This window comes from Molossus molossus, unplaced genomic scaffold (assembly GCF_014108415.1).
Source record: "Molossus molossus isolate mMolMol1 unplaced genomic scaffold, mMolMol1.p scaffold_m16_p_9, whole genome shotgun sequence".
Taxonomy (NCBI): Eukaryota; Metazoa; Chordata; class Mammalia; order Chiroptera; family Molossidae; genus Molossus; species Molossus molossus.
Window position 1 is genome coordinate 108,994,801 of NW_023425403.1, and position 25,007 is coordinate 109,019,807.

General features: G+C 49.5%; 1 protein-coding gene across 1 annotated transcript in view; it reads right to left on the reverse strand.

Annotated features, from left to right (window-relative positions):
• FREM2 (FRAS1 related extracellular matrix 2) overlaps positions 1-23,183 on the reverse strand; it is a 261,505-nt gene extending 238,322 nt beyond the window's left edge. The window contains exons 1-2 of the mRNA XM_036250166.1: positions 18,008-23,183; positions 9,374-9,463 (exon numbers count right to left, since the gene is read on the reverse strand). Of these exons, the coding sequence (XP_036106059.1) occupies positions 9,374-9,463; positions 18,008-23,183 (5,266 nt within the window). The remainder of the gene's footprint in view (positions 1-9,373; positions 9,464-18,007) is intronic.
• Between the last annotated feature and the right edge of the window lie 1,824 nt (positions 23,184-25,007).

Here is a 25,007-nt window from a genome sequence, read left to right on the forward strand (position 1 = left end):
AACAAAATATTAGCAAATCAGATCCAGCAATACACTGAAAAAATAATTCACCATGAACAAGTGGGATTTATCCCAGGGATGCAAGGCTGTTACAATAGTCACAAATCAATAAATGTGATTCGCCACACAAACAAAATAAAAGATAAAAACCATATGATCATGTCAATATACCCTGAAAAAGCATTTGACAAAATCCAGCACCCATTTCTATTAAAAATGCTCAGTAATGAGGGAACAGAGAGATGATATCTCAACATCATAAAGGCCATATATGAAAAACTTATAGCCAACATCATACTCAATTGGCAAAAAATAAAAACATTCCCCTTAAGAACAGAAAAAAGACAGGGATGCCCACTTTCTCACCTCTTATTTAACATAGTACTGGAAGTCTTAGCCACAGCAATTAGACATAAAGAAAAAATAAAAGGGATCTAAATTGGAAAGGAGAAAGTGAAACTGTCATTATTTGCCAATGACATGATATTGTACATAGAAAACCCTAAAGACTCCATAAAAAATCTACTAGATTTAATAAATGAATTTGGCAAAGTAGCAGGACATAAAATTAACATTCAAAAATTAGTGGCATTCTTATACACCAATGATGAACTCACAGAAGAGAAACTAAAAAAAAACCAAAAAACCCATTTACCACTGTGGCAAAAAAATTAAGATACCTAGGAATAAACTTAACCAAAGAAGTAAAGGATCTTTTTGCAAAAAACTACAGGACATTGAAAAAAGAAATAGAGGAAGATATAAGAAAGTGGAAGCATATATTTTGTTCATGGATTGGAAGACTTAACGCCATTAAAACGTCCATACTACCCAAAGCAATCTATAGATTCAATGCAATCCCCATCAAAATACCAACGACATGCTTCACAGAACTAGAACAAAAACTTCAAAAGTTTATATGGAACCAAAAAAGACCCTGAATATCTACAGCGTCTTTAAAAATAAGGAGAAAGTAGGAGGGATCATAATACTGGATATCAGGTTATACTTCAAAGCCATTGTAATCAAAACAGCCTGGTACTGGCACAAGAATAGGCAGATAGATCAATGGAACAGAGAACCCAAAAATGGACCCAAGACATAAGGCTCAACTAACATTTGACAAAGTTGGCAAGAGCATAAAATAAAGACAGCCTCTTTAATAAATGGTGTTGGGAAAATTGGAGAGCTACATACAAAAAAAATGAAACTAGACCACCAACTTACACCATACACAAGAATAAACTCAAAAGAGATAAAAGACTTAAATGTGACTCATGAATCCATAAAAATCTTAGAAGAAAATGCAGGCAACAAAATTTCAGACATTACATGCAGCAGAATTTTCACTGATACAATGCCTGAAGCAAGAGAAACAAAGAAGAAAATGAACACAGGGAATTACATCAAACTAAAAAGCTTCTGCACAGCAAAAGAAAAACCATCAAAATGAAAAGGGAACCCAATGTATGGGAAACCATAATTGCCAATGATACATCAGATAAGGGGTTAATTTCCAAAATATATAGAGTGCTCATACAACTCAACAAATTAAGACAAAGAACCCAATGAAAAAATGGGCAGAGGACCTAAATAGACATCTCTTCAAACAGGACATACAAATGGCTAAGAGACTTTTGAAGAAATGCTCAACACCACTAATCATCAGAGAGATGCAAATTAAAACAACTATCAGGTATCACCTCCCACCTGTCAGAATGGCCGCCATCCACAAATCATCAAACAACAAGTGCTGGCGAGGGTGTGGAGAAAAGGGGACTCTAGTGCACTGCTGGTGGGAATGCAGACTGGTGCAGCCACTATGGAAAACACTATGGTATCACCTCAAAAAATTAAAAGTTGAACTGCCATTTGACCCAGTGATCCCACTTCTAGGAATATACCCTGAGAAGGCTGAAACACCAATCAGAAAGAATATATGTACCCCCACGTTCATAGCAGCACTATTTACAGTGGCTAAGATCTGGAAACAGCCCAAGTGTCCATCAGTAGACAAAGGGGTAACAAAGCTGTGGTACATATACACAGTGGAGTACTATGCAGCTGTAAGAAAGAAAGATCTCTTATCCTTGAGAACACATGGAGGGACCTGGAAAGTATTATCCTAAGCGAAACAAGCCAAACAGAGAAAGACAAATACCACATGATCTCACTTATTTGTGGACTATAATGAAGAAAATAAACTTATGAACAAAATAGACCCAGAGACATAGAAAGTAGTACGGTTCAGACTTACAAACCTCAGAGGAGGGGGACGGGGGTAATCGATGAATGAGATGAACCACAGAACTTCTATGCATGTGTGCGTAACCAATGGACACAGACAACAATGCTGGCGGGGGGTGGGGGGGAGGTTGGCGTAATCAGGAGGAGGTTGTCTGGGGGAAATAGATTAACATCTTTAGCAAAAATTAATTAAACAGAAAAAAACTATTTGTTTATTTCAAATCACTCACACAAGCAACATTCAGCTCTAAGGAACATGTTAGAGGTAATATACATGTCCCAGCATTCATTTCTAAGGGTCTAAATGGAGAATTTCAAAATATATGCTCTCTTGGTTAAATAAATTCACTAAATTTGTTAAATGTACATTTATTTAATTGCTTTTTCCTTTACAATATTGACTAACTAAAACACCTGTCAGCTGGGGTGACTAAGCATTCTATATACCAAATAAATGTAGGTGATCACAACACCTGAACAAACAGGTATTTTATCAGTGCCCTCACCCTGCTGTGGCTCAGTACTTTAGGCTTGAAATCAAGGCAATCCTTTGCAGATGTATTGGAATGCTATATTTTGATCAAAGCAGGTCACAATATTTAACCATCAAGGCTATAAGACGTATGTTCCCCAACCTTTCTGGTTAGGCTCAGCAGTTAGAGCATCAGCCCTCCGGACCAAAGGGTCTTGGGTTCCATCCTGGCCAAGGGCATGTACTTGGGTTGCAGGATCAATCCCCAGTCCTGGTCAGGGGCATGCGGGAGGCAACCAATTGATGTGTCTCCCTCACATCAATGTCTCTCTCTCCCTCCCTCACTTCCTGTCACTCTCTCAAAGAAAATCAATGGAAGAATACCCTCAGGTGAGAATTAACAAAACGAAATTGTCTACCACATGACAAAGGAGAAATCAAACACACAAACCAAGCTCAAGCGAGACGATGTTTCCCCTACTCGACGATTGTTACCGCTCAGTGAACATCTTAGTTTAGCTGCTCCAGCAATTCAGTATGTTCAGAGCACCGGTGCCTTTGCGCTGAGTGAAACAAGCCCGTGAGAGAGAGAACTATCACATGGTCGCACTTATTTGTGGGGTATCATGAACAAAATACGCTGATGAGCAAAGCAGTCCCAGACACACGAACTAGGGAGCAGACGGACAACCCTCAGCGGGAGGGGAGTTGGGGGGGCGGGAAGAGAGAAACCAAGAACTGATAACCAATGGACACGGACCTGAAAACTGCGAAGGTGGGGGCAGGGAGGGGGGTGGGGAGGAGGGTGTCGATAGAGGAAAAAGGAGGGACATCCGTAACAAAGATAAATAAATAAAAAGAAGTGAAAACCATGTAAGAAAAATAAAATCTTGCAGCCTATCAAAATGCAGCTAAAAAGACGAGAACTCGGCACGGGACGTGCTCACCACTGGCCTGTTGCACCCCTCCATCTCCCTGTCTCCACAAAACAGCACAGACCGTCTCACTCCGTACGCAGCGGCGAGGAAGAGGAGAGAAGGAACAACCAAGGAAGGGTAGGAGAGAGGGCGAAGGATCAGAGGGGACATAGCAAAATAACAAAAATAAGGAAAAAGACAAAAATAAAATGAATCATCCTGTTTCCACGAATTAGCGTCCCCGGGGGGCACAAGGACACTCCTTAGCTAGGTACTATTACTGTCCCCCTTTGCAGACGGACCCGAGGCTAAGAAGGCTCATCCCCAGGCATGCGGGAGGCAGACCAGGATCTGTTCCCGTTCCACCCCCGAGGCTGTGCTCCCCACGCCGACGGAAGGGAAGGTGACCGGCGTCAACGGGCTGCCTTCCCGTCTACTCGTTTCAAGAAAGACATCTCATCATCAATGTGTTCAAACGGACCTCTCCAATCCCCCCCTGAAACCTTTCCCACCATCCTCTAGTCCTTTTTATCTCAGGGGCACACTCTTCAACGGCCAAGAATCTCAGAACAGGCGTAAATCATCCCTTGTCCTCACTCCATACCCCAGCCCATTAGTACGTCCTATGGACTGAAATCCAAAGTTACACAAGTCTGTCTTCTTCCCTGGTTACATCTGCCTCTCTGTGGGCCTCATGTTGGTCTCCCTGGCTTCCCTGGCTGCCTCCCCGCCATCCTCTGTGGGTGCAGGAATCACCCTCAAACACGCACTGGACCGTGTTACTCTTCTGCGTTACAATGACTTGGGGGGAGGTCCCTTTCCCTTAGGACAACATCTAAATTACTGCTGTGGGTCTGCACCAGGTACCTCAGGGATGGTCACCCAGCACCGTGTCCTCCTCTCTGGTGGATAACTGAGCTCCCGGCTGCGGGTGCTCCCTGGTCACCTGAACACACGGAGCCCAGAGCCGTCACTCACGCTGCTCGCTGTCTACATTTCTCCCTCTGTGTCCCTGTCACAGCGTCCTTAACGTCGAACCGTGAACATCCCTCCAGACAGCTGCCTCTCTGTCTGGGATTGAACGACAACCTCCGTCACGTTTGAAACCACGGAGCCACACCGGCCGGGCGGCAGGTATTTGTATATAATACTTTCATTTCTTCACTAACTTTCCAATAAACACATTCCTCACTGAGTGATCCCTGGAAGATTACTCAGGGACAGACTTTATAATTATGTATCGTAAGAGTGGCACGTTTTGTTACGTTGATGCCATAACTAAAAAGTTTCTTTTCTATTTTTCTTGGGTATTTAATTTCTAGATTTCTTTTTCACACGGTGATGTAGGTTTTTGCTTCTGTTGAGCTGGTCCCAGGTGGAACACTGCAGCTGCATCTCGCCGACGATACACGCATTTTCCTCCGAAGGCATTTCCCGGGTTACAGCTGCACACAGTATCCACGCGTACCTGTTTCATCCTACTCCTGTCATAAGTGACTTTTTAAAAAAGTGTTTTTGTTGTAATTTAATTGACAAGATAAGTATAAAATGGTACCTTGAGGTTTGGTTTGTGTTTACTTTAACTTTAAAGGGAATACATCGTTTTGGAGATGCAGTTTAGAACAAATTAGTATCATGCCAGGAAAGGGTACTATGTGTTCTAGGACACAACGACCTTGAAGTGTTGAAACAAAGCCCGACATCCTGCGGGCATGGAGCTTCTCCTCCGTCAGCTGACCTGCCCTCCTTCACTCTCGTCTGTGGTGCTCCCTGAAAACTGGGTCTGATCCCGGGAACCTCAAGTCACCGCCCTCCGCTCCCTGCCCCACACCTGTCCCAAATAAGTGTGGGAGTTATTTTCTTTTTATTGATTTTTTAGAGAGAAAGAGGAAGGGGGTGGAAGAGAGAGAGAGAAACATCGATGAGAGAGAACATCGACTGGCCGCCTCCTGCACGCCCCCCGCTGGGGATCAGGCCCACAACCCATGCATGTGCCCTGAGCAGGAATCGAACCGGCGACCTCTTGGTGCAGGGTTGACGCTCAACCACTGAGCCCCACCAGCCAGGTTTGAAGTTATTGTTTGAGGAAAGATATCTGGGATTTAAATTAGCCTCTAGTTGCCTGGGTATGCAATTTGATTTCGATCAGTTATTTATTTCTGGGACTCAACTTTCTCATCTGCCAAATAGGAATAATATCTTTTTTTAGTTTTTATTTTGTTTGATTTTTTTAAACAAGCTCTCAGAGATGCTATGAAGGCAAAATCGGATGAATAATAATAAATCTAAGATTTAAAACCTAACTGAAAGAACCCTAAGATGTAAGAATCTGTGGGTGTTTGTGTGTACATGTGCTATATTAACCAACCTGTATTCATCTAAACTGCCTGATGTGAGAATCTTGACATTGTCTGTTCTTCAGAGAGTGTGCTCTTTAGACCTGTCATTTGGCCATTACCCCAAAGCTCTCCAAAAACAAAAAGTAATAACTCTCTCCTAATCATCACTCCATTAGTGACGGGTGGACCTAATCCATTTCTGCACAAAGGAAGAAGTCTATGGATAGCCAGGTTCTTAAAATAATATTGTCAAATCTGAAAGAAAAGATGTTTCGCTCTGTTATCCTCAATCTTTTCTCTCCTTCTAACTCCTAAAAGCGAAAGTCTATCTTTAAGCTTATTTGAGAATATTTGTCCCAGTAACTTCTTTGTATAATTATTGTCCTAAAAATCAATCTTGTTGAATTGAAGTGATACATTTAGAGAATTGAAAATAGAATTTTAAGTAGATAGTTCGTAAGTTTATGCCATGGTACCTTGACTTGCTCCCCAGATACAAAGTATAGAAAGAATTTCATAAGCATGGTCTATGAATATGTTATCATTGTACAAAGTAGATGATCATAAATAAATACAGCTGAGTTCTGGAGCCCACTGTTCAAACAGTCCGTCAGGGGAAGAGGAAGAACCCTTTAGAAAGTGCTGTTCCTTCCGGGGTGGATTTGAAGAAGTCACCAGGCTTCTCCGAAAGCTAGATCTCTCCGGATGCAAGACCAGAATACTTATTCGTAGGAGGTAAGTGCCTGCCATAGTTCCTGAGACACACATATCTGTGAGAAGTGTCAAAAATACCATCAACTTGTGAGCAATGCTGTGTCGGTGAGGAGAAGGAAGGTAAACCCAACTCTGGAAAAAGCTCCTGACACGATCTCATGATTGTTTCCGTGAACCTAATCTTTTTTTTTTTTTTTTATCCTCACCCGAGGATATTTTTCCATTTTTTGTACAGATAGAGCGGGAGGGAGAGAGAGGAAGGGAGAGAGAGAGAAACATTGACGTGAAGGGACACATCGAGTGGCTGCCACCTGCACGACCAACCAGGGCCGGGGACAAATTGCAACCGAAGTACGTGCCCTTAGCGGGAACCGAACCCGGGTCTCTCCGGACCGCAGGCCGACGCTCTAACCGCTGAGCCAAACTGGTCAGGACCGTGAACCTAATCTTTACAGGCTCGGCCACATTGCAGCAAATCCAAAAATAAAGCCAGTCTCTTCTGCTAAGCATTCTTAAATTAATATTCTTATTAAAGACTGAGTACAGACTCAAATTTTAAGGTAACTGCTACCATTCCATCTAGCTAAAGAAAAAAAAACCTGAACAGAATAATAGTGTGTATATACACGCAGGATACGGCAAAAGTAGGTGTGCAGTTATGTGTGAAAGTTTATTCTTACATTATTATTGATTAATTATTGCATCGTTCTCCATGTGAACAACTGTAAACCTACTTTTACTCCACCGTGTATATATAATGGAAGGGAAAGATCAAAATATATAAATAAATATAGGGGATGTCTTGGAATCTTAGCCAATGAATTTCAAACTACTTTTGTGCAATTTTAGAGAAAATCACACTTTTGCGATTGAGTTTTATTCAGTCACTATTACAAATAAACATAGTGTCTTGAACTAATAATTTAGTTTTTAATGTCAATATGTTATAGAGATTTAGATTCTTCTAGGGCCATGGTTTCTCAACCTTCCCAATTCTGTGACCCTTTAATGCAGTTCCTCATGTTGTGCTGACCCCCAACCATAACATTATTTTCGTTGCTACTTGATAACTTTAATTTTGCTACTGTTATGTCTTTGGTGACCCCGTGGAAGGGTCATTTGACCCCCAAAGGGGTTGCGACACACAGGTTGAGAATCGCTGTTTTAGGGTCTCACAGTGAAGTTTACTTAGTAGAACTCTTCATTTGAACAGCAGATTATTCTTTTATAATTTGATTCCCTTCCTAGAATTTGTTTTTATTCTAACATGCACTTATCAACAAATATAATACTAAAATATGATTTGGCTACTATAAAAATAAAGGCCTTGCCCGGCCGGTGTGGCTCAGTGGTTGAGCGTTGACCCTGCACCGAGAGGCCATGGGTTCGATTCCCGGTCAGGGCACATGCCCAGGCTGTGGGCCTGATCCCCAGTGGGGGGCGTGCAGGAGGCGGCCAGTTGATGTTCTCTCTCATCGATGTTTCTCTTTCTCCCTCTCCTTTCCCCTCTCTCTAAACAATAAAGAAAAAAAATTTAAAAGACTAAATAGAGGCATCAAGTTAATTAAGCATCTGACTTGCAGTAGAAACGGAATAGTCGAAGCCAAGTTAACCCCCCTCTTCCCTCTCTGGACACACCCAGCACGTGCCCTTCTTCAGAGCTGTGGTCATGCTACGTCCAGAGATATTTTACACAGATGCCATTTACTCTCCCAAATCATGTGACGTTGATAAACACGTAACCGTCTGAGAGAGAGGACACAGTACGTGCCATTTTACAAACCGCACAGGGAAGCGGAGGACTCCAGCAGAATTGTTGCTTCCCCCCTCTCCCCGCTCTTACTCCCTCGCTCCACGTGTCCCCACAACACACACTCTTCCCGAGGTTCCTTGCCTTCTCCTTAGGGCTGTGAGAACACAGACGTCCTCCTACGGACCGGAGGCAGACCTCCTGTCTCAGTCCACAGGCAGGAGGAGAGCGAAAGGATCTGAGCGCACCCAGAGCCCTGGAGGGCAGGCAGCTGCCGGTCCCACGGAACAGGAGGCTGGAGCTGCAGGTCAGGTCCTGGTCTCTGCAGCATTCCTCAGACATCACCAAGGGACGTTTTATCTAGGCTGAGTCACAAAGCACCCAAGTAAGAAAGGCGTTACCTATCCCGAGATTGGTGAGACTTGAACACGTTTATTTAGCATTGTTTCTTGGTGAGGACAACACAGTCCCATCAGCATCAGCCACACCGCACCCTCGTGCAAACTGGGAAAGGACCACTTGCTCCAATGTGTACACGAGCAGAGAAGGCCCGGGAGGCACCCCGGGAGGCACCCCGCTGGCCAGCGGAGGGGCCTGAAGCCCAACACCCGCTTGTCACCTCCAGCAGGCAGCCCCGTACAGTGCAGACTCTGAACCCCTGGACAGGGGACTCCTATTCATGGAGATCCTGCTTGTTAGCGCTTTACAAACCGTCAAACAGAAATCACACCATTAGAACACTTGTCTGAAAGGAATCCGGAGGAGCACTGTAACAGATCGAGAACGCAGGGTTTCCCACGCAGACACCCACGTCACGTAGCATGAAGTCAGGTGCGCCTACAACAGCACCCGGTACAGACTCCTCGTAATACCACGGAGCTCCCCACGCAAACCACTCTCCTTGTTCCTACTAACAGGAGAGCGAACTACTTACCACCGTCTTCCACCGTAAAATGAAACACGTCACTGGTAGCATTTGCCCCTTCTCTTAAAACATAGCATATTTTCATGTCATCGATGTCCGCTGGAAAATGAAAGAACACGGTGATTAATACGTGGGCGCACGTGGGGACTTATGAAATACTATTGCTGTAACCTTTTCCATTCCCTCTTCTCCTAAGGGAAACAGTACTATCTTATTTCTCACATCTCTAAGCCCAGGATTTCAGCTGTCCCGTGGAAATCTGATCCCTTTTACAGAATGGAAGAATTAGTTATAATAATAGCAAGGTGTTGCCCTTCCCAGTGGCGTCTGCATGAACCAAAGGCGTCACTGTCTAAATATGGGACGTCAGGCTCCATGACAGGTGGGAAGAGAGATATTTTGAAGCGTGGCAGACTTCCTGGCACTGCTGAGGCCAGCCCCCGGGTCTCCTTGTAGGACTGGTCCAAAGAGGGAAGAGGCTACCCTGCCCTCCCTCAAGCTAACGTTCCCCCCACGTGGAGTTTAGCAGCCTGTTTTAAACCACCTAAATTTTGACAGGAAAAAAAAATCAGAATTATAAAAAGATCCCAGATTAAAATAACCATCATGAACCAATGTCAGAGAGACCAGAGGAAAACAAACAAACAAACAAACACATCTAAAATCTGAAACCTTTATTCATAAGAAAAAAATTATTCTGTCTTAGAAATGCTCTTTCTAAATGCCTCCTACTTCAGCTATCCAATTCTCTGGCAAAATTTGTTTTAATATTGACTAAGATACAATTCTTAAAACTATGCATCTGTTTTTTCATTTCCTGTCGCTAATGATGCAACCTAGAAAACATAATGAAACAAATACTCTGTTCTGAGATACTCAAAATAAACTGTTCATTGATCTAAGTCAAGCGGCAAGTGGTTGTTTCCACGGCTATGTACAATGTGTAGGATTTATTTGTCTCACATGTGCTCTATGGCTTTTCCATCTCTTCAGAACTCGACTAACATTGGGATCCAAGACGGTGGGAGCTACACCCACCTCCCACCAGGACCAACTGCAATTACATCTACGTTATAGAACGATCATCTTGAAGAACCAATTGTACCCTAGCTGAAGAGGAGACTCATAACCAAGGAGTCACAGAAGCAGCCACGTCGAGACTGGTGGTAAAGGAAGAGTCTGGCCCTGCTCCCGTGGGTAGCAGCTGACGTTCTGAAGGGACATCTCAGCTGCGGAAGTTCCCCCAAAGAACGTGGGTTCCAAGCCCTAAGCTGGGGTCCCCAGCCCAGAGCCACTGAGCTACGAACATCTAGCTGTGAAAAGCACTGAGTTTCTGTCCACCAGGGGGAGGAGGCTGGAGACACGGGGACCCTCTTAAAGGGCCAATGCACAGATGTTTGTTTGCAGCCTCTCCCCTGGGCTCTGGCAGACGGAGAGCAGAGAGAACCAGAGGTGGGTGGGGAGGGTCTAGGGTGTGTGGCTCTGGGGAGGGAGCTGAAGGGACAGCTGCCAAGATCACTGTGCAGAGACATTCTCCATGACGCAGACACCATCTCTGTAAGCGGGGCACTCCACTCCACGTGGTATGAGCCTGGGGGGAAGCAACAGCCCCACCCTCTGAACTCCCTCTGCCCCACCCTGTGGAGCCCAGCCCTGCTGAGGAGAACAGCCAGAGGCGCTGTCCATGACTGAGCCTAACAGACACACTGCAGGCAGAGGACGAAGAGGTGGATGGACGGGTGCCCTGGGACTTCTGCTGGCCTGGCCCTGGGCCTGGGGCTGGTAAAAGCCAGCCTTGGTGCACATCCTGGTCCTTTCCAGGTGCAGCAGGCACAGCAGAGGCAACCACAAACTGTGAACTGCTGCTGGCAGCTCAAACAGGTTTCCCAGGGTCAGTCGCAGGCAGTGACTGATATTGTCCTGCACCAGAGTGTCTTCCGAGAGGTCCAGAACCAACACACCCAGTGCCAGCTTCACAAATAGGCGACCAAAATGGGAAAAAAAAAAAAAGGTCCCAAATGAAAGAAATCTCCAGAAAAAGAGCTAAATGAAATGGCGGCAAGCAATTTATCAGATATAGAGTTCAAAGTAATGGTTATAAAAATGTTCAGCAGCATGAAAAGGACATAGAAACCGGAAAAAAAGGACCTGTCAGAAAATGAAGAATACAATATTTGAAATGAATAATGTTGAAAGAATAAACAGTAGGTTGGATGAAGCAGAGGAGAGAATCAGCGATTTGGAAGATAAGGTAGAATAAATGCCCAATCAAAGCAGCAAAAAGAAAAAAAAATTAAAGAATCGTTTAAGGAACCTTTGGGACAACATGAAGCATAATAACATCCACATCATAGGAGTACCAGAAGGAGAAGAAAGAGAATAAGAAATCAAGAACATTTGAAGAAATAATGACTGAAAACTTCCCTAACCTTATGAAGGCAAGAGTCCAGGTAGTGCGGCCAGTCTCAAACAAGAAGGACCCAAAAAGGCTCACAGCAAGTCACATCATAATTAAAATATCAAAGATAAAAGATAAAGAGATAATTTCAAAAGCTGCAGGAGAAAGGCTGTTAGTTACCTACAAGAGAACTTCCACAGAGCGTCAGCTGATTTCTCAACAGAAACATTTCAGGCCAGAAGGAATTGACATGAAATATTCAAAGAAACCAAGGTTACTTTACCCAGAAAGGTTATCATTTAAAATTGAAGGAGAAATAAAGAGCTTCCCTGACAAGACAAAGTTAAAGGAGGAGTCTGCCACCACCAAAGCAGTATTACAAGAAACATTAAAGGGCCATCTCGAACATTTCTCATAGCCGTATTTTTTCTAATTTATCTATCGGGCGAGGCAAACAACAACCACAAAAATAAGCAAATGGGATTCCTTCAAACTAAATTTTTTTTGCACAGCAAAAGAAACCATCAACAAAATGAAAAAACAAACCACTGAATGGGAAAACACGTTCACCAACACATCTGATAGAAGTTAATATCCAAATTTTATAAAGAACTTATGAAATGCGACACACCCAAAAATCAAACACCCCAATTACAAAAATGGGCAAAGGACCTGAATAGACACTTCTCCAGAGGACATACAGATGACCTTTGACTGTTAAAAGATGCTCAATACTACTAATCATCAGAGAGATGCAAATTCAAACCATAATGAGATACATCACCTCACACCTGTCAGAAAGGCCGCCATCAACAAACAAACAACCAACACGTGTTGGCGAGGGTGTGGAGAAAGGGGAACTGTTGGTGGGAATGCAGACTGGTGCAGCCACCGTGGAGAACAGTGTGGGGTTGCCTCCAAAACTTAAAAATAGGGCTGCCGTATGACCCAGCAGTTCCACTTCTGGGACTTTATCTGAAGAAACCCAAAGGACCAATTTTAAAGAATACATGCACCACTGTGTTCATTGCAGCGATTCCCAGTAGCCAAGCCTGGGAGCACCCCGAGTCTCGCTCAGGAGATGAGTGGGTACACAGGCTGTGGCACATGCACACACGGAACACGACGCGGCCGGGAAAGAAAAGGAAATTTATTCTTGAGAACACATGGATGGAACTGGAGAGGACCATGTTGAATGAAATAAGCCAGTCAGAGAAAGACAAGGACCACATGATTTCACTCGCGCGTGGATCTAATGAACAAAACGAACTAACAAGCAACATGGGGATGGACTCACAGACAGAGAGCAGACTGACAGATGTCAGGGCGGCGGTTGGGTCAGGAGGGTGGAGAGATTGAGCAAAAAGGAAAAAAATGCAAAGAACTCATGGACAGAACAACAGTGTGGTGACTGAGAGAGGAGTGGGGTATGGAGAGGTGGGGGGATGCGGGGTGAATGGCGGTGGACGGAGACCTGCCTTGGGGTGGTGCAGAGGATGTGCCCCCAAACGTGTGTCATTCTGTTAACTACCGTGACCCCTATCAACTCCATTTTTAAAAAGAGCTCCACTAAGTTCATGCTATGAAATTTACAGGCATTATACATAAGAAGACACTTTTAAAATAATAGTCTAATGTCATATGACGTATTAGAATCAAAAAAATTACTCCATGAGTTTCTAAGGCTCCACGTTCTAGATGTGAAACGTGTGTTCTTCCTCGACTTACACAGTGTATTTTGTGTTTTTAATATTTTTTCTTTATTGATTTTAGAGGGAGAGGGAGAGAGAGATAGAAACATCGATTGGCTGCCTCCTGCATGCCCCCCACAACCTGGGCATGTGCCCTGACCGGGAATCGAACCAGCAACCTCTGGGTGCAGGGTGGACGCTCAACCACTGAGCCACACCGGCCGGGCGGCTCACACAGTTTTGAAAGGTGACTTACGTACAACCAGACATCTGAGCAGGGAACCATCTGATGTAATAGTTAATAGTACTAAGAGGTACTCGGAGGTGAAGGGAGTTTGAAACACATTGTTCCTCCCTGGCATTTCATTTCTAACCCTGCTGTAAGTCCCCCGACGTCTGTCCTGTGTCATTCCTGACTTTCTGCGTGGCTCCCTCGCCTGGAAGACGGAAAACTCCTGGGATTTTTTTGTCCCGTCTCACAGCCCCTTGCTTGGGGTCTAAGACTCAGTCAAGGCTAAAACATTTCTTAACTGAAAGTAAAAGGTACCCAGAGGTCCAGAGAACCACAGGTACGTCTTCCTTTCTGCGCATGATGTTCCTAAGGGACGGGAACAGAAGCCCCCGCACAGCCCCTCACCTGTTCCTCTTACAACACTCAGCTTTCACAACCTGCAACTTATCAGTCAGAAATGAACGTAACTGCCCTGGCCGGGTTGGCTCAGCGGTTAGAGCGTCGGCCTGCGGTCCAGAGAGACCCGGGTTCGGTTCCCGCTAAGGGCACGTACCTCGGTTGCAGTTTGTCCCCGGCCCTGGTTGGTCGTGCGGGTGGCAGCCACTCGATGTGTCCCTTTCACGTCGATGTTTCTCTCTCTCTCTCTTCCTTTCTCTCCCTCCCTCTCTATCTGAACAAAAAATGTCCTCGGGTGAGGATAAAAAAAAAAAAAATGGTTAGAAATGAACGTAACTACCCTCTGACTGCACACCCTCAGCGTAAGGACAACATCCTCGGGTCATGTGGGGGACAGCCTTTTCCAAACCCCCCACTCCCTCTTTCATTTCTTTTTTTGTGTGTGTGTGGCACGTGCCCCTAGCAGGAACCGAACCCGGGACTCTCCGGTCTGCAGGCCGATGCTCAACAGCTGAGCCCAACTGGCCAGGGCCCTCTTTCATTTTACAAGGAAATCTATTAAGTTCCATCATGGGAAGAAAACTGTTTAGTACCCTCAATCTCTGTAGTCATGTTTTTTTTTAAATGACAGTACGTAAGAGATAGTTTTATTGAACTCAAACACTAATCCAACTAATTTCTTAGCTGATTTTTAAGGGCTTTTTTAAGAGAACATGAGTACATTTATATGACTCTCAGGTGTCAAATTTCCCTCTAGGGTAGGGCATGCAATACTGACTAGTTGGAACAAACCCATTTCATTTTCTTTATAACAGTTAATAATTTATAGCTCTTTAAGGGGACTTATGAGAAATCTCTAAGAAGTAAAGACTTTGATCATAATACTGTTATTCTACAGGTATCTCAAAAAGAACATAAGTATATGCGCCGCTGGTGTGGCTCGGTGGTTGAGCATCGACCCTGCACCAAGAGGTCACTGGTTAGATTCCAGGTCAGGGCACATGCCCAGGTTGTGGGCTGATCCCCAGTGGGGGGCCTGCAGGAGGCAGTCAGTTGATGTTCTCTCTCATCGATGTTTCTATCTCTATTTCTCTCAAGATCAATAACGAAAAACAATTAAAAAAACATAAACTATATAAATATATATATGAAACTTGCTTTTAATGCATAGAAGTATTAGAAAAATAAAAACTTAGTAGCCAAAATGTTATCGTCTTTAATAAACATCTAACAATTAACTAGATTTTTAAAAAATATTGAATATACTTCAGCATATCTACACAATCATTCCATGGGTTTTTAACATTTTTTAAGTTCATTAACATGCCTGAAACCACATGCTGCTTCAAAGTCTTCAGGGGAATTTCAGAAAATGATTTATAAATGATCTCCCACAAGGAAAAAAAATCCAGCTCCTTGAGAGAAGGGATTTAGACCTAGAATTGAGGGAGCAGAGAGGTAAAGTCTTAAATAACTAAATAATTTCCCCTTATTAATGTCTTCTATTAATAAAATTTCATACACTTTAGAAATAATTGTGTTTGTGTTTGTTTGGTTTTTTTTTGTCTCTTATCAATCCTTTAGTCAGTAAATATAGGAACAACTTTCTCTGGCCACCTGTGCTAAATGAACTCAATTCAATGCATCGGACATCATCAACATGCAGTTAGCTGACCCGTTCGTAATAAAACAGTAGGAAAAGCAGCCAAGGGACAGCACAGTGCTCCCTGGGCCCACGTTGCTCCCCTGCAGGAACGCGCCGGGGATGCAGAGTGTCCCCCTGCCTGGTGTCTGTCCCCTGAGCTAATCCCCGTAAATAACCGCTGCGCCCAGCTCGGCCGGCTTGCTCCTCCGGGCGCCAGCGATGCAGCACCGCAGTCCCCTGGTCACCATCCGGGTTCTCAGGGATCGCGACCCTTTATTGTCAAAGAGGAGCCTTCACAATGAGCCCCGCTTTTTATGGTAAACATACTACGACTCCTCACCTACGAATGTCCACGCAAGACCCCCGTGGTGAACCCCAGTCAGTGAGAGAGAGGGCCACCCCTGTAAGGAGATAGCACATCTGTCTTCATCCGAAAATTCCTTCTAGAAAAAACCCTCTAACATGGGAATCTCTTCCCTGGTCACAGTAGTGACCTGACCTAATGTTTTCTGTCCTCCAATACGTAGGGTTGGGCAGAAGTTCATTCTTGTAGTATCATTTATTTATTACATATTATTTACGTTGTCTGTCATTCTCTTATTATGATTCATCCTTTAGGGAATGAGGGCTGGTAATTCCACCAAAAACCAACAGAAGTGGATACTTAGACCTCCTTTGGCCCACCCCGTATCCTTTTCATCCTTCGCCTTCGGGGAAAATAAACCGGTCCGCGACCACAGGCCGCTGTCCTCGGAAAGCCCGCACCCACGTGTGTCCTGCGCTCTGCGTGCACGTGGCCCGCTGGGCTTTCCTGTCCCCGGCCCGGGACACACGCGGGCTGTCGGCCAGGAATCAGGGGCTGGGTGTGGGGCCAGCACCTAACACAGAGAGCAGTTCATGGAGCACCACATTGGTGCCGCCCGCGCTTAGTAAACACCGGCTGTCCCGGGGCCCAGCTGCGCCCCAGGAAGAGAGAACCCCCAGGGGGTGCCCGGGTCAAAGTCCCAGTCTGCCCGCAGAGCCGCACAGCAGGGATCAGCTTTCCCTGGACCTGGCGAGTCTGCAGGAAAGCAACCCCGAGCCCGGAGCTGTGAAAGCCGCCGTCCTGGAGGACAGGCCGGACTCCCCAGCCCGCAGCACCTCTGCACGGGTCCCCCTTCCTGCCTCAGACTGTGTCAGCACAGGGGAGCTCAGATCAGAAAACGCTTCAGCCTCAAGGACGCGGGTGGATGGAGACGCAGGCTGCGTTGAAACAGGGCAGAGAGAGGTTCTGAAATAAAACAGCGATTTTCGCCTTATGCTGTTAATCGTATTAACATAGCTCTGGCTCTGACCAATGAAAGTGATGCATATTTTGGAGACAGAAGGGCTGCCTTCTTATACTCTTTTGTTTTGTGTGTATCACAGTGACAGGCCTTGTACATATGCTTTTTATAAGTCTAGACAGGACTTTACTTCTGTCTGTGGACAGGTGTTTCTCATGAAATCTAAAAATTATATAAACTCTACAAAGTGTCAATACTTCTTTTTTAGTTACACAGTGTAGACCCACCATAGCCGTATTATCACGATACTCTAAAAGGAATCAAGGTGATATAACTTTGGAGGACCTATTTGAATGGTGTTTTTTGTTGTTTTTTTATCCTCACCCGAGGACATTTTTCTATTTTTTGTTCAGGTAGCGCGGGAGGGAGAGAGAGGAAGAGAGAGAGAGAGAAACATCGACGTGAAAGGGACACATCGAGTGGCTGCCACCCGCACGACCAACCAGGGCCGGGGACAAACTGCAACCGAGGTACGTGCCCTTAGCGGGAACCGAACCCGGGTCTCTCCGGACCGCAGGCCGACGCTCTAACCACTGAGCCAAACCGGCCAGGGCTTGAATGGTGTTTGCTAACACGGATGGTCGGAGTACACAATGTGGAAAGCACACCCCTCTATACGATGTGAAATTGGCTCACGAACTCCCTGCAGCACACAGAACAGGTGCCCAGAAGACAGGTGTGAGGCACAGGGAGCAGAGCTGAGATTCAGTTTTAATTCACCGAAGCCTGGCTCCCGGCTGTCTCTCTCAGGAAGGTCACTGTCACGGGACACAGGGCAAGAAAGGAATGTTCTCCCAGGAAAAGAAGTCCCTGAATTCTCCCCTCCTTCTCTTGCTCTTCCCTCTCTTAGACTATAATTGGAGGCCTCACTCGATAAGTCTTTGGCGACAGCCCTGTCCTCGGAAAAGAGGACCTGAAATGCCCTTTGATTACAAACAAAGAAGAGGGAAGCGTACCTTGTGTGAACTGAGTAACACTGTGGTTGCCTTTGCCCAGGTTGAGGAGATACCCGTGCCGGGGGGCCTCCGTGACAACGAACCTCAGAGAAAAGTGCAGGCTGTCTCTGTCCTCGGCTTTTAAGATCTTGCTTGTGATCATGAATCCCAAGTGGCCAGTGGCCAGAGTTCGCAGGGTAGAAACCCCTTTGTTCACTGCGATTTGGGGGACACTGTTGTCAACTGCTAAGACCTGGATCTTCATCACTTGGGGTCTCCTGGTCTCAAACACCGTGTCGGGAAAAACGTAGAACTCCGTGTGGGAACCGTCGGTCACCGTGAAGGAGAAGCTGTCTTCACTCGACTCGGTGCCGTCATGCCTGTAGCTGATGAGGTTTTCGTTTAAGTCTTGCTTGGTAAAAACCACGGCAGGCCTGGTGTTGTTAAAGAGGAGCTGGCCGTGAATGGGCATTTGGGTGACGGTGAATTTTAGGAGCTTGTCAGGAGTGTCCCTGTCTTCCACCGTGAGCTCGAAGGGAGTGATGAGCTTGTTTTCGCCTTCACTGAGCACCAGACGGTGGATGGTGACGACCGGCTTCTTATTGTCCACATCCCTGATGGAGATGCGGAAGGTCCTGAAGACGGGGTTGCGCCCGTCGGTGACCTGAAACTCAAAGCTGTCCATCTTCGCCTCGTCCTCGGCCGTGTGGACGTAGTAGATCTTGTTGCCGGCCAGCTGAAGTTGAGTGAAAGAGCTGATGGGCACGCCCGGGTGGTCTGTGCATGCCAGGAGCCCTCTCACCGGCGCGCTGGTGATGGTGAATGCCAAGTTCTCGTCGGGGCTGTTCAGGTCACTGGTGCTCAGTAGGTCTGTGGTGAGGGTGACTTTACCACCTTCCTTCAGCGACACTCCCTTACTTACCACGTCAGGGAAGACAATGTCAACGCTCCCAATAGACACGTAAAAGTAGCAGTCTATGAGGGCATTGGTCCCATCAGTCACGTCGAATTTAATTAGGTCCCGAATGCTCTCCTGCCCAGAATGGACATACTGAATCAAGCTCCTGTCCACTTCGTCCTGGGTGAAATTCGAGCCCAGTGTGATGTTTTCCAAGGCATGCCCAGGCTTTCGTCTCTGTAATAATCCGTGTTCCGGCCCATAACGGATAACGTAGACCAGGGATTTGTCTTCAGAATCTAAATCCGTGGCCATCAGTATTTTACTGTTTATGATCTTGGTCTCCCCGATTTCTATCTCTAGCCCATTGTTGATGGCCATCCGGGGGGTTTCGTCGTCAACGGGGATGACCATAATGAGAACCCTCTTTTCCACCGAGTGCTTACCGTCTGTTAGCTGAATCACAAAACTGTCTTCCCGCGTCTCAGAGTCGTCGTGCTCATAAATGACGCTGGAGCTCTCTAGGATCTGGTCCAAGGTAAAGCTCGTGACAAAAACCGTGCCGTTGATCAGCTGGTTCATGATGTGGCCGTGCGCAGGGAACTGGGTCACAGTGAAAGTCAAGTCGTCCAGGGGAACGTCAGCATCCGCAGCATTCAGGATGGGCGTGTCGACCACCAGACTCATGCCCTCCATCACCACGAATTCTCTGAGGAATATTTCCGGCTGCTCGTCGTTGGTGGGAATGATGACGATGGGGAAGATGTGTCTCTCTGAGAAGTTAATGCCGTCGGAACAACGGAATATGAACCTGTCTTCCACGGGTTCCACCCCTTTGTGGACACTCTGAACGTAGTTCACGTGACCCTGCCTGAGATCCTTCAGGGTGAAGGCACTAACAGCGATCCCTGCTCTCGATTTCTCGGAGCCCGGGGCTGGGGAAATGTTCTCCACGTAGCCCGAGGCGGGCTGGATGACGACCGTGCACAAGATGTCATCGTTCAGCGAATCCACATCCTCAGCGCGGATATGCACTGAGGTTATGGTGCTCTTATCACCTTCCGTGACTGTGAACGGTTCACCCACCGAGATTTCTGGGGCCTGGCTGTCGATAGGAAGGATGGTCACCCACACAGTGACTCTTTGGATGGTGTTGCCAGCTTTTCTCCACTTCGGGGACAGAGCTGACAGACTCAGGTTGAAAGAGTCCTCTCTGGGCAACAGGCCTATCTCTCCACCTGTGTGGGCGTAGACCACAGAGCCCTCCAATATGTCCCTTTGGGTAAACTGCTCTGCCGGAGCCCCATGGACCAGGATTTCTCCAAACAAGGGCGGGTCTTCCAGGAGGAAAGTCAACATCAAATCCTCAGCATCCTCAGCGGTCCCCTTGATAACATTAGCCGTGATCTCAGTAGCCCCATTTTCTAGAACGTCCAGATAGGACCCCAGAGTACCGGCAGGAAGGCTCAGCATGGGCACCTCCTCATCCACGGGCCGCACGCTCACTCGGAGAGTGATGGGAACCACGTGGCGTCTGTCACTGACCTCCAAGGAGCAGTTGTCGCTCAGGGACTCATCCCCATTGTGGTCATAGGAAACCCGGCCCTGTCTGATGTCCTCCAGATGGAAGACCCCTCCCACAGGCAGGATGTGTCCGGAAACCCTCAGGTGACCGTGTCTGGGCGCCTGTGTGAGGGTGAGAGAGATGTGGGCCTCCTCGGTGTCCACGTCACTCACGTGCAGCTCCGTCTCCCGCAGGACGTGGTGTCCCCTCTCCTGAGTGGAGAAGCCTGTGTTGAGGATCTCAGGGGGCTGGTTTTCCTCCGGCTGCAAATACAGGGTGAAGGTGCCTGGAGCTACGTTCCCCGCTCGGTCCTCCACTTGGAACTGGAACTGGGCCACCCGGGCGGCCACCCCCAGTTCCTGATCTGGAGGTCTGTAAGCGATTTTATGGTGGTTGACCTGGGCTTGGGTGAAATGGGCCACCACGGTGGAAGGGTCGTCAGTCAGGACCAAGGTGCCCAGTGGGGCCGGAGAGCGGTTGGTGTCTGTGTCCGTGGGCGGCTGCGTCACCGTGTACCGCAGTTCCCGGTCGTCCGTGTCCAGGTCCGTGTACCGCAGCCACTTCTTCCTCAGCGGGGTGAGCTGGGACTCCTTCACCACCATGCGGAGGGGACAGCCGCTGCCCACCTCCGGGGGCAGGCGGTCCACAGGGTGGATGCGGATCACGAACCTCTGTAGCCCAGACTGATTGGGGGGGTCGTGGTTATCCTGAACTCGAAAGGCGAACTGATCCAGCACCGGCCCGGGGTGATGGGGCCCGGAGTGCACGTAGAACAGCCGCCCCCTGGTGATGTCCTGCTGCCGCCACTCGGTCACCGTTTTCTCATAGAACGCCCCTTGCTTCCTCCAGGGGCCCCCGAGAAGCCCCTCCCCCTCCCGCGGAGGGTGAGTCTGGCGGAGGATCAGGTGCCCGGAGGCTGAAGGAGACTCCAGCACAAAGAGCAGCAGCGAGTCGTCCGAGTCCATGTCCGTGGCACTGAGCGCAAGCGGAGGGATCGGCACGGTCTCGCCCTCTGCCAGCGTCAGGCCTGTGTTGGCATTGAGGACGGGGGGCTGGTCATCCACCGGCACCAGGGTGATGGGGAACAGGAACTGCACCTGGTGTCTGCGTCCTCCGTCTACCATCCGCAGCACCAAGTTGTCGCTCAGCGAGCCGTCTGTGTCATCGTGATGGTACACGACCTGACCGGCGGTGAGCTCAGCCACCGTGAAGGTCTTCGTGGCCGAGCTGCCCCCGGAGCCACCCAGAAGGACCAGGTGGCCATGCCGCAGCCCGGCCACCACCTCCAGCTGCACAGCCTCCAGGTCGTCCTCATCGCTGATGACCAAGTTCTGTGGCCCACTGCCTGCAGGGCCGCTGAGGGGCCGAGACTGGCCCTCGTACAGAATGAGCCCAGTGTTGCGGGTGACCACCGGGGCCAGAGTGTTCATGGGCTTCACCACCACCATGAAGGCAAAGGGGTCCGAGGCTGCTCCTTCGGGGTCCACCACCTCCAGCTCGAACTCGAAGAGGCGCTCCTGGTCCGAGTCCTCGGAGGGCGGCTGGTAGGCGATCTTCAGGAGGTGCAAGTCCTTCTGCGTGAAGGAGGACAGGGGCAGGCTGCGGTCATCCGTGCTCACCAGGTAGCCCTGGCCGGGCTGGAAGGGAGAGGTCAGGTTGAAGACCAACAAGTCGGGGGTCGATTCGGCATCCTCGGCGGCCAGCATGTCCGGGGTCAGGGCGGTCAGCACAAACTGGTCCACCTCCATCATCATCATCGCCACGAAACTGGGCTTGGGAGCGGTGTTCTCCGCCCCGCCTCGGATCCTCACCAGCACCTGGAAGTGCTCACGCTTCAAAGCGGGGCTGCCCACGGGAGAGCCACGCGCGTGCAGCTCCACCACCAGGGGCACCCAGTCTCTGTTCGGGGAGCGGCCAGGGGCGCTGTGGCGGTAGCGCACGCCCAGTTCCTGGAAAGCTTTGCAGTCCAGCAGGGGCAGCTCCGGGGCGCCCCTCGCGCGAGCTACACCTGGGGGCGGCGGGTAGTGGAGGAGCTCCCCGTAGCGAGGCAGCGTGCCCAAGCCGGACAGGATGCCCACGCGACACTCCTCCGTCTCGGACTGGTAGGCGAACTCCAGGCTCCGCGCGTCCAGAGCGTTGCTGGTCCCCAGCAGCTCCTCCACGACGAGGGGCAAGTTCCGAGTCACGACTTCCAGCTGCGTGAAGACCACCTCCACCTCCAGCGCCAAAGGGAGCACCGCCGCCCCTCCCGGCGCGTCGTAGCGCAGCTGCAGCGGGACGCGATCTCGCGACGGGCTGCGTGCGCCCAGGTGCGAGTAGCTCACCTCCCTGGGGCCGAAGTCGCACGGGAAGCGCTTGGGGTGCAGGCGGCCCGGCCGCTGGGCCAGGGCGTCGTTGGCCAGCACCGTCACGGCGCAGCGGTCCCCTGGCTGCACTTGCAGCACCAGGTCGTGCAGTGGATCCAGCCAGACCTCACGGCCGAAGGGCACGCGGAGCCCACGGTTCGCCATTACGATCGCCTCCTGGGCGGGGACCCCCGCCACCCCCGGGAGATCCGAGGACAGCAGCGCCCGGCCGGGGGCACCGAGCTGTGCCGGGACGCGGCTTACCAGTGACAGGAGCAGCAGCAGCAGCAGCTCCAGCTGGGTCGGTGGTGGGGGCCGAGGCGTCGGCTGAAAACGGGCGGGGCTGGATCGCGAACGGGAGGCGGCCCCGGGGGTCCTCGGCTCGCGCATGCTGCAGGGGTCGGGCTGGGGCAGGCACACCTGAGGGCGCGCGGAGCCAGGGCAGGGCGCGCAGGCTCCTCCGGACGCGCCAGGAACTCCGCGCGCGGCTCCGCGTCCTGCGGGTCCCGCGGCGCCAGGCTGGACCGGGAGGGTGGGAGGTGGGCGGCGCGCTCCGCACTGCACCGCGCCGGAGGGGGACGAGCCTCCCGGCCTCTCGCCGCTCGGTCGCGAGAACTAAGTAGCTCCACTCCTCCTTCCCAGGTCCCCGGAGCGACCCCGAGCTTTAAGGGAAATCCCTCCCCTTGCACCCCCTCTCTGCAGGCGCCCTTGTAGGCCAATCGGCGGTCCCGGGAGGAGGCCCAGAGGCTAAGGTTGGGCAGTTATCTCTGCCAGTCAGCTCGAGGGGGCGGAGGCGGGGAGCGGGGGGCGGGGGAGCGAGGACTCCACAAGTTGTCTGGGGAGTGAGGGGAGAGCGGCCTGCAGCTGCGCCCCCACCTTGCTGCGCTCCGCCGCGCTCCGGGGGCTCCCCTGGGCGGGAGCCACCCCCGCTACCTGCGATCCCGGGTAGCCCGCGTTCGCTCCCACCCCCCAAACGCACTGGAATGCCGCGCAGGGCTGGTCGTTTCTCGCCGAAACTTGCACATCCAAGAGGAAGGTTACGTGCCACGCTGCCTGAGCTGGAATCTAAACCCAGAAAGGTGTGCAGTTTGGGGAGGGGGTGCGGACGCTGAAGCGTGTCTGCAAAACAGGGACAGCTGACACTCCAAGCCTGGAGGAGGCTAAGCCCCCCCCCCCTTCTGTCTCCTCGGAAATTAAAGTAAACACAGCGCTTGGGGTCCTGAGTTTCCATAAACCCTCCTTGGCAAGCGAGGTTCGCAGGGTAGCAGTAAACAAGCACTTGTGGAACGAGGGAGAAACGCAGCCTGACCGGGGTCGCGGAGCTGGACCCCAGGCCCTTCCAAAGCCGTCGCGGCCGCAGCTGTCATTCGAGGGCGCCCCTTGTCCCCCAGTGATTAGACCAAGGACCAGCGACCCCCCTTGTCAGCCCCGCGCTTCTCTGCGTGCCCAGGGAATTGACAAACATCCCGAGGGGGAACGAAAACAGGTTGGATCTCACTTGGGTTAACTCTCTCTTCACTTCCATTGAGTCGGAGCTGGAGCGCCCGCCCCCCCTGGTGTCCGTGCGGGGTCCGAGGGTGGAGACGCCTCACCTAACCACCCTCCTCCCCCCATCCTTGGCGATGGAAACCCAGCCCTTTTCAGGTCGTTCCTTGAGCAGCTGGTACCGACCCATTTGGGATCATGTGTGTTTTTTTTTTCTCTCTCTCTCCCCAAAAGTAATAATCAGATTATTAATTAGGAATATAGAATATATAACCGGAATAATGGTCACCCTGCCCCTTTCCTGCTTAAAGACACCTTAGATTTGGGAAAGAAAGGAGTGTAGGAAACTGTTTGCTGTTTTACATTTCAGTCTAAGTTGAGCACAGACGGTGCAGAAGCGGGCGTGTTGCAGTAAGAAGCATTGAACTTTTTAACCCCTTTGTGGCTTTAGCCTGAGTTCCTCAGTCCAGGATCACGACCCTGCGGCACATTTAGCGCTATTTTCCACAGCACAGCCTTTGTGCTGTTTCTGGGGGTGACAGTCTGATTCTGCTCCAGGACCCCCCTGGGCAGCCTCTGTCCCTGGGGTCCAGAGATCGGAAGTTGCCCTGGCCAGTTTGCTCAGCGGTTAGAGCATCGGCCTACGGTCCAGAGAGACCCGGGTTCGGTTCCCGCTAAGGGCATGTACCTCGGTTGCAGTTTGTCCCCGGCCCTGGTTGGGTCGTGTGG